This window comes from Pseudopipra pipra, chromosome Z (genome assembly GCF_036250125.1).
Source record: "Pseudopipra pipra isolate bDixPip1 chromosome Z, bDixPip1.hap1, whole genome shotgun sequence".
Lineage (NCBI taxonomy): Eukaryota > Metazoa > Chordata > Aves > Passeriformes > Pipridae > Pseudopipra > Pseudopipra pipra.
This window is the reverse complement of record NC_087581.1, coordinates 55,441,065-55,455,268: the sequence shown is the minus strand read 5'-3', so window position 1 is coordinate 55,455,268 and position 14,204 is coordinate 55,441,065. Positions and strand designations below refer to the sequence as shown.

General features: G+C 42.0%; 2 protein-coding genes across 6 annotated transcripts; one reads left to right on the top strand and one right to left on the bottom strand.

The window, feature by feature from the left end:
* Positions 1-2,758: 2,758 nt before the first annotated feature.
* LSM5 (LSM5 homolog, U6 small nuclear RNA and mRNA degradation associated) lies at positions 2,759-7,422 on the top strand. Its single transcript, XM_064642906.1, has 5 exons — positions 2,759-2,890; positions 3,301-3,396; positions 3,629-3,656; positions 4,246-4,318; positions 6,044-7,422. Exons 1-5 carry the CDS (start codon positions 2,845-2,847, stop codon positions 6,074-6,076), a joined length of 276 nt encoding a protein of 91 aa, XP_064498976.1. The 5' UTR covers positions 2,759-2,844; the 3' UTR covers positions 6,077-7,422.
* Positions 7,423-8,404: 982 nt separating this feature from the next.
* LOC135407668 (AT-rich interactive domain-containing protein 4B-like) lies at positions 8,405-13,746 on the bottom strand. 5 transcript variants are annotated; one of them, XM_064642903.1, is made up of 7 exons: positions 13,578-13,744; positions 13,230-13,434; positions 12,233-12,343; positions 11,407-11,496; positions 10,794-10,934; positions 9,312-9,363; positions 8,405-8,599 (listed from the first exon to the last, which is right to left on the bottom strand). In XM_064642903.1, exons 1-7 carry the CDS (start codon positions 13,590-13,592, stop codon positions 8,590-8,592), a joined length of 624 nt encoding a protein of 207 aa, XP_064498973.1. In that variant the 5' UTR covers positions 13,593-13,744; the 3' UTR covers positions 8,405-8,589. The 5 variants fall into 5 exon arrangements, with proteins under 5 accessions (XP_064498973.1, XP_064498972.1, XP_064498971.1 ...); XM_064642902.1 differs by having other exon boundaries at positions 8,405-8,579; positions 9,300-9,363; positions 13,143-13,434; positions 13,578-13,743; XM_064642901.1 differs by having other exon boundaries at positions 13,143-13,434; positions 13,578-13,743.
* Positions 13,747-14,204: the final 458 nt, after the last annotated feature.

Sequence of the window (14,204 nt, the reverse complement as noted above, 5' to 3'; positions counted from 1 at the left end):
ACCAGCTTGCTCTAGGAGAGGTTCTGTGTTCCATCTGTGAGTGAAGTTCATGATTGAGATGGATCCAGTTTCCCAGCTGGGAATCACAGCTGATACTCTGCATCTCTAAGGGAAAGCCATCTTACTGCGTATTAACAAGAACTCACATTTACACTGTCTAATGCTATTCTGGAGTCATTGCTACTGACTTCAGAGGATTTTGTGTGGATTGACTCTCAAGTGTTATCAAAGTGTGTCTCCTAATCCTTGATGTGTAAACAATTTGTGCCCTTTCGTTTCTCCCTAACTGAGCTCACCACAGGAATGCTCATACTAAATCCCATATACCAGTAAGGGAAGCATCATCTAATGTCAATGATTATTTTAAACTAAGTCTTAGCAATCCTCATTACCTTAATTGAATTATTTCCCTCAGCCACTGAAGTAGGCACTCTGCATTTGCAGCTGATGAGTGCTAATCCTGCTTGATAGTGAGACCATGGAGATGTTTTCTGAAGTGACTGAAATCTTCCAACATCACCTGATTTCTTGCTATTAAAAAAAAAAAAAAGATCCAAGTCCTTTTTCTGAATAGCTCAGTGGAGGAGCCATTCTCTGAGATGATACCAAGAGTTTAACATGGGCCCTAAATAAAATTGTTGTAAAATCTTTCTCTCACATTCCTCCCCTTGACTTCCAGAATCAAGCTCCAGAAAAGCAAGGTTATGCTGTGTGCATACTTAGGGCACTACTGATTTTGACTGAATAAGTGTTGTGAGACGAGGGAAGTGGTGACTCATCTCAGCTTAGGAAACACTCTGGTTACCCAGGAAGTGGTGACTCATCTCAGTTTAGGAAACACTCTGGTTACCCGACAGCAGCAGTGCATAAAAGGTTCATTATTTGTATTAAAAAGTCCATGTTACACACCACAGGGCAAGATCTTATGGAAGCATAAAGTGGTTTTACTTTGCAACACTCCTAAGCAGAACAATTTGACTCGTGCCTTCTCTACTACTTGCTTACAAAAACCAGGACGTGTAAGTGGTCTAGGCAGCATCACTCATACGCAACACTTGATTTTAAGCAAGTGAACTGCTTTGTGTCAATGTTTTATGTTTCTCATTGCTACAGGCTCTTTTGCTGGTGAACTAACAGGAAAGGGAGCAATACAGAGTATGCTGCAGCTTTGTTGCCAGCCTCCTGTTTTCAGGATAGAGGGTCCTCTGCTGATGAGCCATCTGCACTGTGGTTTTACCAGAGTGCAGAAACTGATCTTGACAGGAACACTACATTCCTTAATTTCAGTGCTGATAATTGTGTGTTTGGTTGTCAGTAGAAACCACTGAACAGAACTTCCTAAAGACTTCTGTGATCTGAATCTCTCAGTGTGGGATGCTGTCGAGCTTGGAATGCAGCACATGAAAGGCAATACAGCAGGATGCATCCCTTCAACACCTTGCATTGTTCAGGTACACATTTCATAGCTGAATCTATTTTGTTGGTGTGTTCCTACAAGAAGGATGCCTCCTGCCAGACTGAGCATGATTAGTTATCAGCTGCATATCTGAGAGGTCTCCACTTGATGGGAGCATTCCTGATTTAAGCAGTAACCTTTTTGTTAGGGATAAAATTGGTTCCTATCTGTGTCTTGGACATTCTTTCTGAAATTTATGTACAGGGATTTTCCTGGCACCAAGCAGATTTGTTCAGACCTGCTTGCTGTAAATGAATATTCTTTATAAATTGCCAAAAAGAAAGTATATTGATATATTTGATGTGCAGAATATGAGGAATTGAGAACCAGCATTTTCTTTCTGGAAGAAATCAAACATGAGGAAGAAAGGTTTGGGAACGTTAACGTATTGGTACGAGACCAGCTTTTTTGACACAGCACTGTTTTTTGCTCTGGTGTTGGAAGAACAAAATACCACTGGATGTTAAAGAATTATCTCAACAGGGACAGAAAAAGGTAGTAAGAGAGACAGAAGAGAGGGGGGAAAGGAGGAGGACTGAGGGAGGAAGAAAGGGAAGGAAGGAAAGGAGAGAACAGAGCGGAGAAAGGAGCCCATATGCTGGGTTTGGGAGGCTTGAGGTGTGCCCAGCTTGCTCCCTGTGACCAAGAGGTGCTCTCTCTCCTGCGATACGGTGGCCTTTGCTCACTGCTACTCCCAGCGCAGGTTCACAGCACAATCTGCAAAGAGCAGCTGTTGATTCACACCAGAATCAGCTCTTTCTAATGCATATTGGCACTCCAGTGTTAGGAATTCAATGAAAAATTCCCTGAGGGAACTCGGAAGGAACAAGTGTCAAAGGAACATGTGTCAAAGGTACAAGCTGGAAGAACAGTCGGCTGCTACAGGAAGGGAATGCGAAGAGTAGAGAAAGGTAACAATCAGGAGGTGCGGTAACCTGTGAAATGCTCTGCCTCCCACAAAACCAGTCAGTGTTACACACCCAGCATGACTCTGCAGCTGTGTCTGAGAGGAGACAGACTCAAGCTGCACCAGGGGAGATTTAGATGGGACATTAGTAGGAATTTCTTCACAGAAATTCAGCACAAAAGGCTCCCCGCATTCTGCACAGCCCGCGGTCGCGATAGCTCCCTGGGGACACCCTGGCACCGGCGGAGCCAGCAGGAGGAGAAAGAACGGGGGGAAAGGCGGTTTTCCCCCAAGTCTCTACACAGAGGAACAGCAAGAGCGACTGTCGGGACACGCATGTGTCGCGACTGGCCAGCGGCGGGCGGGGCGGAGCGCGGGGCGGAGCGACTTCTCTGCCATCCGCTCGCCGGGGCTGCCGAGCTGGCGGGCAGCCCGTCACGTGTGCGGGCGGTGGCAGCGATTGGTCAGGCCTGGTTCCGACATGGCGGCGGGCGCTGTGTCTAACCCGTCCCAGCTCCTGCCGCTCGGTACCGGGGGCCCGGCGGGTTCCGCCCGGGGCTGGGGTCCCTCTGCGGGCGGGGACGGGAGGCTGCGGGGCCCTCTGCGTGTCCTGAGCGGCGCTGCCGCCTGGCGGGAAGCGGGAGGGCGGGAGCGCGCCCCACGTGGGGCGGCGGGTCCCGCGCGTGCCCCGGCGGCGTTTTGGAGGGGTGTGGGAGGGCGGGCGGAGTAGAGAGGGAGTGGGGGCGTTGGGGGGTGTGTTGGGCGTCTGTGAGTGTGGGGCTGAGGGAGGGGGTGTGTGGTGGGCGTGGGTGTGAGGGGGGGGGGGCTGATGCGTAGGGGGATGTGTCCGTGTCCGTGTGTCTGTAAATAACCACAGGCAAGTTGTAAGGCGCAAGAGGATGCTTTGTACAACATACATTTCCCCGTGTGCTTACAGAGCTTGTGGACAAGTGCATAGGGTCACGCATTCACATCGTGATGAAGAGCGACAAAGAAATTGTCGGGACACTTCTGGGATTCGATGACTTCGTCAGTATCCTTCGATGGGAGTTCAAGGCTGCCCACTCCAGTCCTTTGGCTCAATTCGTTTATTGCTTGTGAGAATTTTGAGTTCACTGAGTAGAACCTTTTTATATGGATCAGTTGTATTATTCTGATATTTTCAACTTTCAGGTAAAATCACAGTATGGTATAAACTGAAAATAGCATTAAATGTTTTTGATATAAAACTTTGGGGCTTGTTTTCCTTGAAACTGGATTTTCAGATATGGTGTTGGAAGATGTCACAGAATTGTAAGTATTCCTCTTTTTGCTATTTAATGTTCGGTTTGCTGAGGCAAAATACAGTATAAGATCTGTAAGCAAAATGTTATATTTTTGGAATACTTGCCAGCTAACCAGTTTTTCCTTGGACTGAAACTAGAGTAGGGTGATCTGTTCAGGACAGCCACGCCATAGAGTAGCTATTGCATGATTTATAGTTGTAATGGGGTTCCTGATTTGTGATCGTAATTTTGATTGTGTTGAACTTTCCATTTCCGTCTCCTCAAGGCCTAGGCAGAGATTAAAAAAGATAGGAAACTAAAGGATAAGAGTTTATTACTTTGTTATGCCATGTTGATATGTGGTATTCAAGAAATTGCTGAGCTTTAGAGGGTGAACACACATTTTCATGTACTGAGTAGAAGAGATAGTTTTTAGAGGGCAGGTAGCTTTCTTTACCCAGGTGGTCCATTTATTAAGATCAGACTGCAGTGTGGCTGATTTGTTTGTTAGTTCCAACAAGGAACTAACACGGAGATTTCTGTCAGTTCTGTGGTCAAAACTGGAGCTGTTGTCCCTGGTTCTGTGTTCTCACTTGCTGTTTCTAATCCTCCTTCAGTGAGATTACACCTGAGGGCAGAAGAATCACCAAGCTAGACCAGATTCTGCTAAATGGAAATAACATAACAATGGTAAGTGATCATTGCTCATGTGTTGATTTTCTGTACCTGTAAATCAGCAGTTGAGTTTCACTACTCTAAACTGAGCTTTCCAGACAGTTCCATTGCATCAGGAATTTTCAAGTACCTTCTGGGTCATCTTTGTTTATGAATTAGTTGGAAAGCTGACCTTACTGCCTTACTTGTTACATGCTGTGGTTTACAAAAGAATAATGCAAAGACCATGGCTCTAGTTTTGTTTTTGTGATTGTTTTTCTGGTCTTCATGCAAGGAGTTGCTAATTTTATTAGAATTATGGAATTCTTAAGGTTGGAAAAGATCTCCAAGACTGTAGACTCCAACCTTTAACCGAACACCACCATGCCAACTAAAGTGTCATGTCCAGTTGTTTCTTGCACACTTGCAGGGATAGTGTCTCCACCACTTCCCTGGGCAGTACATTCCAATGCCTGACAACCTTTCCAATGAAGAAATTCTTCCTGATATCCATCCCGAGCCTCCTCTGATGCAGCTTGTCCTGTCACTAGTTGCCTAGGAGAAGAGGCTAACCCCCACATGGCTACAGCCTTCTTTTAAGTAGTTATAGGCCAGCTCTTCCAGGGGCTTTTAGCTCTGGAGTGTTTGCTTGAGCACATGGATCAGACATTCCTGTGTGTACATGTGTGCTTGCAGCAGTTTGGATGCTGACAAGCTCATTGAGTCATTTGGTGATCATCATACCATGAGAGCTACACCTTTATGTGCTCTGCCAAAAAATCTGGAGGTGTGTTGGATTATACCAAATCAAAAGCACTAGGATTTTTAGTTTGTCATGTGCTGATGTGTGTAGATTAGTAGTGAAACAGCAATTAAATGTTGTGATTATGCATCCCTGATTTGAATTCTGCAGCTTCTTAGATGCACACAAGCAGACTCGAGCAGCTCTTTTGCTTGTCTGCATAGATGGCCACAAAGCCCAGACTTTGGACACGAGGGTATTCCTAATTTTGTAGAAAGAGGAGGGCTAACTTGAGTCTAAGTTGGTTCTGTATGAGTGAGAAATTATCTCCATTTTTATTGTTTTACCTGCCTTGCACCTCTGCACTTTGTGTCTGAGCAAATGCCATTCTTGACTTAATTTCAAAGCCTTTTTCCACTTTGGTTTTTGTTCTGCATCCTTACAGGACAGCACGTGTTCTGACTCCTCATATGGGTTGAAATTCCTACCATCCATTTAACTGGTGGTGTACTGCCTGTGAAGCAGAAGCTGGTGATTCTTAGAGTGCAAATTTTCAGCAAGACATAGATACAGTTCTGCATTAGATCTTGGGTCTCTTTTGGGAACACATCTTCCCATATCAGAAAGTCTGTGCTTTGGAATCTTTCTTATTTTGGTCCCAAAAACAGTGAAGCTCTTTCTCTTTAGAAATGCTCAGCTGATTATGACGAAGATAAGGAATGGTTATTTTTTTTTCCCATGTTTTTGCTTTTATATTTCTTCTTCTGTTCTTTGCTTCTTTCTCAAGAAAATGCTCTGCTGACTTACTCCCTGCTGCCTTTTTGGTATGTATGTCTCTTGCCATAACTGACTTCCTCTTTTGTGAGAGGAAGGTAATACTGAGTCTAAAAAACACTTTTGTGGTCTGCCATGAAGTCTCCATCTACTGAAATGCTTGTTGTAAAGCAAGAGCTGTCATGTATGGGTTTGTAAAGCTCAACTCTATGGCACTAATACAAAAATGTCCTATTCTTTTATAGCTGGTTCCTGGAGGAGAAGGACCTGAAGTATAAAGTGATGCAGTTGTCATCTGTGAAGACATGTTATTCATATATATTTTATATGTGTATGTGTAAAATCTAAATAGAGATTTTGGGATAGAGGTGTGTTTTGGTGTGGATTGTCTGTTTGCTGTGTTTATACACTTAACATTTTACAATAGACAAGGATTTTCTCTTCAGGAAAGGTGCTGATGGCAATGTTGACTTTGTAAGTTGAAATCATGACTTTCTTGTAAAGATACATGAACCTCTTTTGAATAAAAGGCTTTCTTTTTGTTAGTTACTGCGTTCTCTTATGTAAGTGCACAAGTTGGATAATTTTATAACTAGTTGATGGAATAGAAAAATTACTGTTAGATTTCAGTTGCCATCAGTCTTCAGTTTTTTTACATCTGTCGCATTTGTTTTTGGACCAAGTCTATATAATACACAAGTCATGAGCCAGAAGTAGCTGTTCTTTGGCACACAGGCAGACACTGAGCTGGATGTTTTGTTTAAAGGCTGCTTTGGGCAATGTCACTGGAAACTATGTGGCAGCTGCTGTAGAATTCTGAAAGCCCTTCAAACAGTGCATCCATTTGATGCTCACCAGCTGGCCTTGGGGTTCAGCTCTCTTGGACTTCTTTTACTTGGTGGATACACTTCCCTATGGCAGTTGGCAAGTGAGAACAGACAGACCAGACCTAATTCATGTTCAGGGAGTAAAAAACCCAAAGGCTGGTGCTAAAACTTCTCATTGATGTCAGTGGTGACTCTGACAGTGGACACCACTCACTGATGCTCTGTATACTCAAATTGGGAGCTGCCTGTGCCTGCTTACATAGTTCAGAGCACTCGTTTTAAAATAAATGGGTTTTTTTGGCTGCATCTGTTCTCCTGTGAGGTAAAAACTTGACAGATATTGCAAGCTACTGTTTTAGGACAATTTCTGTAAAGTGAGGAACTGCTGTTTTATCACAATGCCATGCTACCACTGCAGCTTATGCTTCCATAGTACACCTCTCAACTGGCTTCCATGTGTAAATGTCTTTGGAGAGTAGTCACAGGTCTTACTGTAGACAAGGAGGGGCACAGCGTGGGCTCACACAGACAGGATGTACTTTACCTTCCCATCAGCAGAAGGAAGAAGAGTTGAAGAAGGGGGCTCATGGGCAAGAGACAGCAAGGAAGCTGCTTGAGATCTTTCTGCCTTGCTTCAGCTGACAGAAACACTGCCTTCTGCTAACTGGGCCTGAGCTCACAAAGCAGTGAGAACTTCTCGCTGTAGCCTGTTAAAGGGGAGAGAGAGTCCCTCCCCTATCCCAGGAAGTGTGCAACTTCTGGCTCACGTGTTCTGAATAAATGATCTGCAATTGCAATGTTTAGATTGTGTGGTGACAATCTCTACCATTTACTCCGTGAATGGTTTTTTCTTTTCTATTGCCATTTCATTCTCCAGCCTTTTCTAAATACATATATTAAAAAAATGTATTTTTTTAAACTTACATTTGGTTGAAACATCATCTGCTAGTGTTTGCCTCAAACACTTTCTTTCCTAGAAACAAGTTGAGTCTTCTCATTAGAACACTGGAAAGATTTCTAGCCAGTGCAGCACTATGGTGTTGGGATTTTGTTGAATAAGATTCTGTGTATGTTCCAGCGTGTGCAGATCTCGACTGGTTTGCTTGGCATTCATTATTCCTGTAGCCTTTTGCTTTGGAAGTGTGGTAGTGAGATTGTCAATTCAATAAGTGAGTGCTGGTGCTTTTTGTTCTTCCTCCGTTAGAAATCAAGTGCTTATTCAAACTGCACTGTCCTGTAGAAGTTGTGACACTGGTGTTCTCCAGAATGCTATTGAGGGTGCAACTACAAGTAGGCAACTTGAAAGAAGAACCTTAGGCTTTAAAAAGATAGAAAAGGTAATGATGCTTAAAGTTTAGAGCAGGGTAGTCATTAAGTTAAAGTCATTAAGTTAAAATAACTTAATGGTTGTCACACACATGGTGCTGTTTTTTTTCTGGTTTTTGTTTGGTTTGTTTTCTGTTTTTCTTTAGGATGGCACTGGCTGCAGTGGTCTTTAGTTCTACTACCTGGCTATCTGTCTTAGTAGGCAGAAGGTTCCTTTCTGCCTACTATTTCAGTTTACTTGCTGTTCAGTCTGGGTGTAAATATCCTCTCTTTTTCCTGTAACCTCACTGAAATTATTAAAACGTCTCCCACCAGCCCTGGATCACTGGTAATTCTTAACACAGTCAGCACTTCCAAAGCTTATCATCATTTGTGATTTACCAGTCTCATCAGTAATGTGTCATTTTTCAGGTATAACAGTATTTTGGTTAACAACTACAGTCAGACACGATGTAGGCAGAGAACACAAGTTTTATTCCAGTTTCAGTTGCACTAAATCTGAACTTGAGGCAGTTGATGTAAGGAGTCAGTGAATATCTTCAGGAGCTTGCTTTGAAATTTTCAAACTACCATAATGAAAAAGAATCAAAATTCAGCTTTGTTTTGACTGGTGCTACCATTAACGATGGTCTACGTTTTTACTTCTTGCTGAAAAAGAGAATGGGTTTGAATTAATCACTTGCCAACCGATTCTGCAGCTTAATGTCATTTTCATGAGGATACTACTGTTGCTTAATCAAACTGTTAAAATCAGGGACTCACAAATTATGACATTTTGGTTTAGAGGCCTTGGCTTACATTTGTACAATATGTTGCATAACTCCATTTTCTGCAGAACCTAATATATATTTTAGAGCTTTTTTCTATAAGCTTTTATGAGCTCACACCTCTCTTCAAGCCTTCTCCTTGAAACTCATAATAAAATAAGCATTACAAATGAAGTATTTGTTGCTTTAAAAGGAAGAGGAACAGTTACAAGAAAACACAAAAATATACCTGTTTAATCCATTATGGAGAAATACACATTTTAAACAGGCTGAACGCAATCCTCATACGTTAAAACTTAATTGTTTGTTAGCCATTTTCTTTCTTTTTTTAATCATGTAATTTATAAAAATTAGAAAGACCCCTGTTTTATTGAAAAATGGCTAAGTATTGTAGTTGCATTCCAATTAATGGATTCTTAAAACCCAGAGTATCCTTTTTAAATCTAATTCAAACTCGTAAACATTAGTATTTGTTTGTTTGTTTGTTTGTTTGCTTGATTTTTTTAATGAATATTTGGTTTTCAGGACTGATTAAAAAGAGTGTCCCTCAGCAGCCATTGAGTGTGAAGTGCTTTGTCAAGTCCTGCTGTCACCTGCATTCCCCTGACATTCCATCTGGTGAGGAACTTGACATGGCAGCAGCCCCTGCAAACAAAGAAGAAAACACAGGTTATAAGCATTTATAAATAAGCAATTAGAATCTTTTCCTATTCAACAAGCATTGGTATATTTTTGTGGTGTAGGAAAGGTACTTCCCATTTCAGTGCCCCTACTAAGATTCTCCCAAACCATGGAACACTCTCTTACGCTCCCCCTCCTTCTCCCTGCTGCAGCAGATTGGAGAGGAGAATTGGAGGCAAAAAAATCAAGGATCACAGGTTGAGATAAGGAAAATTTACTGGAAACAGAAATAAGATAAGAAAACTAATGGTAATAGCAACAATACTAGTGACAGAGGGTATAAGAAAATAAACGACTCACATGGGAAAAAAACTCAATAATATGCAATACTAGACAGCTCCCTTTGCTGCATTTTCTCAAGTGGACTGAACCCCTTCTCCCTGGAAGAGAATCCCTTTCCCTCCCCCAGCAATGACATGAGGTGGTATAGCATAACCCTGCCATGCCCCCTCCTGGCTACTGCAAAAATTAACGCTGTCCTGGCTAGAACCAGGACATATATACTGACTCCAGCATCTAATGCCTAGTGATGGAAAAGCAAAAAGTCTTTTTTCCCTGATTTTGGTGTTGATTGCCCTTGCAGCCCTGGTTCATCAGCCATGCAGATCAAGGGCCCAGCCAGATGACAACAGAGCTTATTCCTGGCCCACCAGCATGTCAGCTGTTCTTTTTCTTTCCTCAGGGAGTCGGCATAGGTGGGGCCTTGTCTCAGCATTGAATCTGCACATACACAGTGCTCTGGCAAGCAAGCAGCAACTGCAGTTCCTGTGTGATGGTTGCAGCCATAAAATCTTACAACACATGGCATTTCAGTCTTTCTTCCTATTTTCAGTGAACTCTTAAAACACACACGTGAACAAGACATGGAGAAAATTATCCTTTTAAAACTCCTAGCAGTAGGCACACTAGAACATTCCCTACAGCAATAGGTGTGGCAGCTTCAGAGAAATGAGACATTTAATTTATTGTCTCCCTTAAACTCATGAAATAAATCCTTTATCCTAGGGGGAAAGCACTAACTAAGCACACAGGCAATACTACAGTAAACTTATCTGTAACTTGAAGAAAATTTAAAAGTTATTAATAATGTTAGTTACTTTGTTCATTGCTTGGAAAAGTTTATTTCCTGTATATTGTTTCCTATATAAAGTAGCTCTGCCTTAACAGAACTAACTAGATTGACTGCTTGTAAATGTTTTTCTCCTTACATTATCACTAAGTGTCTGACCCAGACCTTCTAAAGGTCATAAAATGACTGTATACAGTGTTTTCAGAAAAAAAACCAAACATAAATACACTCATCTCCCAAAAGATTATACAACCCTTGTTAACACCTTAATAACATGACATGCAATTTAGCCCTCTAAAAGTAGATTTTAGTTCCCAGTACTTACTTTCCCGCTGTTTCTTTAGGCGCTTTCTCCGATCGATGGCAGCCACCTCAGCTTTCAACAACAGGTAACGTTTCCGAATTTCCTGCATTCTTGCTTGGAGAAGTGCTATGCGCTCATCACTGGTCAAATTTTCCAAGTCATCTGAAAGTTAAACAATCTCTGTTAATTATTGCATTGCAGCATTTCTCAAACCTTCTGAATTTTGGTGAAATGGGAAGTACTCAAATCCTAGTGATCTGCTTTCAGGTAGCAGGCAGCAAAGCTGAGAAACACAGCAACAGCTGCTGTTTTTTATCACAAGCTTGTGTACCCGTAGCTGACTGACACAAACACACTGAAAGTTCTTCTTACGAGAAGGAGGAAACATGTCCAAGTTCACTAAGGCAAAATGGAAAGGGAAAAAGTTACAAATCAATCAGCTAAGAGTCTGAACAAGAACTAGAGAATGAGGAGTAAAGCAGCAAGAAAAACACCCAGGATTTATCACAGAACTAAGCAAACTGAGGATGGAATACTTTTAGTGGGAAAAAAAAACCCAAACAAGAAAATTCAAAAAGCCTTGTTATGTTATGTCACAAGGCCACACTAGCTATGTTTTGAAAATGATACTTACACACTTGAAAACTCCATTTGCAAACTTTGGGCAAACAATTATCCTGTTCTTTAAGATCAGACTCCCTCTCTCTATTTTGTCCACATTTGCCTGTGGGAAGATAGATCATTACAAAAACAAAGCAACTTTCCCACCCAACTCAAAGCTTACCAGGAGCTGTCTCACTCTAAAATGACAGAATCCATCCTGGTCTGGCAGCTTGGCACACAGCTCTCTGCACCACTGGTGCCTAAGTACAGCACCACAAACCAGGTCTGTGATGGGGCCCCTCTAATTCTGGAATGCTGGGAAAGGGAAACCTTTCACTGGAAGTACTGCCCAGTTAGTTGCTGTGCAGGTAGACTCAGAGCTGTTCTGTGGATCAATGGGAACCAAAATCCTACAGAGCTAGAGGGTGGATGAAAGTACCTGACTGTGTCTCCACAATCCATCCTGATAACTGTATATTGCTGAAAGCATGTGTGCAAGAACATAAGGACATGGGGTAAGGACACACTTCTTGGAAGGAGACTCTTCAATACAATCCAACTGCTCAAGGTTCATATAGACAGAGTGCACTCTACTCTCCAAATGTATCATGGCAGCAGCACACCTTCTGCCTTAGAACCACTGCTATAAACAAATTGCCTGCATCAGAAAAAGCAAAGACACAGTGCAATGTGTTCCATGTGGGTGCCAAATTTATCCACATCTTGCTTATGGGGCTATACTTTTTAAAAAAGGCTTTGAACAACTGATTACTACATCCTGTTTTTTTACTATTCATTTCAAACAAATGGCACAGTACTTTCACACATTTCATTTCACACTGAGCTGCTGTACTTACTACTTTTACTCTTCTTTTGGTTGCTCACAGATGTTTTGAGGCTTGTTTTCTGCTTTTTTGAGGAGCTGTCTCTTTCCTGAGCATCTTGAAGGATTTTTTGGTCTCTAAACACTATAATGATGGGCAAAAAACCCCCACAAAAACCCCACAAAAAGTAGAAAGAAACAGAAATAATAAAAAAAAAAAATGCTTGCAGTTCTGTGTGTTTTTCTCCAAGTCTATACATCTATAATTAACAAAGCAATAGAGATATATTTATTGAGGGCTACCTACTGACATCATGTGCACAACTGTTGGCTGTATTTATTATCCCCTGTTCTCTAGTTGTCTCAGGATCGATCTGAAAAATAACATCTGAATGTGAAACCCAGCTAGGGTCAAGGCTTGATATCGGGTTGGTTTTTTTCTTCTATGGATTTTTATATGTATTTATGTATTTTTTTAGAACATTAACTTCAGAAGGTGCAAGTTTGAAATGATTGCCCAAGCATGCAATATCTGCATGTGCCAAGCATGGCACTTTCTCTCTTCCAAATAAACAGCTTACAGAGAATCAAGAAACAGCATCTTCTTGTAAGCAGGGTACTCAAAATGTTTCTGTCTTGCTACAATGTATTACAGCTTGCTCTGGGCTATTCGTGTCAGGTCCAGTATAAATGTCGTTCTTACACAGTTCTTTTCCTCATTGAAACCATCACAGTTCCTAATGAAAGGCCAAGAAACTTCCTGGCAGTATTTTATTTTCTAGATGACTATGCCATTTCCACACATTTTAAGTAGACAACAGGCTACTGCTTCCTCCAAAAATTCACTTCCCAGCAGTGTGACCATAACAGAATGAAGATACATCAGCAGTGCTAAAATGAGTGTTGGTTAGTTTGAAGACAGCTCTGTTTACCCTTTAATTGACCGTTTTCAGTGTGCTCTGGCTCTGGTTGCTTACTACTACTGGAGCTGACACTGACATTGAAATCTGTTGTACAACTATTTCCCTCACACTGGAGATCTTGCAGCCCTGCTACAACACTGTGTGCCTTTACTGTGCCATCCATTTCACTTCTGATGCTTTGTATCTCTTCTTGATTTGGTGGAAGACTCCCAGAGACGGTGACACTGGACTGGCTACTGGACTCTACTACAATTACAGACAAAGGAGTATTTAGCACTGAATACTCCTCCTCCTTCTCTCTGTCAGTTTTATTCTGGGTGAAAGAACAGATAAGGAACTCTTCTCATTCGAGCAATTGTAAAATTGTAATCCTACAGTTAATCACCTCTTACAGTTATTGTAAACATCCAACCTGCAAAGGAAAGCTCTCATCTTTGTTTAAAAGATTACAAATACCTTCCTACAGTCCATGCTGAGACCTTTCAACTGAAGACAGGGACTTTGTCAACACTGAAACAAACTGGAAAAAAAACCAGCCAACCAAGTGCTGTAGGAGCAGTGGCAGTGCAGGATGCCAGGCTCAGTGGCCGTTGGGCAGTTGGGCAGCTCTGGGCCGTTGGGCAGTTTTGGGCTGTTGGGCAGTTGGGCAGTGTCCTGGCACACGGGTTCCAGAGGTTCCATGATGCTGCAGGGGGAGTGGGCAAGAGGGTGGGGCGGGAGGAGTGCTGACACCTGTGGCAGAAGGAAAAGCTTCCTTGCAGCCCACTGCCCAAGGAACCTAACTTAGGCCTAAGTATCAGTTTTAAAAGACTGAATTTTGAAAGAAATGCTCAGAAATAAAATGATAGGGACGCACGTATGGACTAGTCATAGGTTTGCTCTCCAGAGTCATCAGAAGGAGCTCTCAAATTTCACACATACACATACCCTCTGGAGCTGGCTCCCAGCATTGATGATGAAATGGATCCTTCTCACTTGTCTTCTATAAATTCATACGTAAATTTCGTAAAAAAAAAAAACCTAAAAAAAAAAAAAAAAAAAAAAAAAAAAAAAAAAAAGGAAAGAAGGAAAGAGAAGCTTCCC

What these genes read in the sequence shown, in the direction of transcription:
- LSM5 (XM_064642906.1), top strand. Translation starts at nt 2,845, where the DNA reads ATGGCGGCGGGCGCTGTGTCTAACCCGTCCCAGCTCCTGCCGCTCG. An exon ending in GGGATTCGATGACTTCGTCA is followed by an intron (nt 3,397 to 3,628) that starts GTATCCTTCGAT and finishes CTGGATTTTCAG; the next exon opens with ATATGGTGTTGGAAGATGTC. An exon ending in TTGGAAGATGTCACAGAATT is followed by an intron (nt 3,657 to 4,245) that starts GTAAGTATTCCT and finishes ATCCTCCTTCAG; the next exon opens with TGAGATTACACCTGAGGGCA.
- LOC135407668 (XM_064642901.1), bottom strand. An exon ending in CAAATGGAGTTTTCAAGTGT is followed by an intron (nt 10,935 to 11,406) that starts GTAAGTATCATT and finishes TTTAACTTTCAG; the next exon opens with ATGACTTGGAAAATTTGACC. An exon ending in CCTAAAGAAACAGCGGGAAA is followed by an intron (nt 9,364 to 10,793) that starts GTAAGTACTGGG and finishes CTTTGTTTGCAG; the next exon opens with GGGCTGCTGCCATGTCAAGT.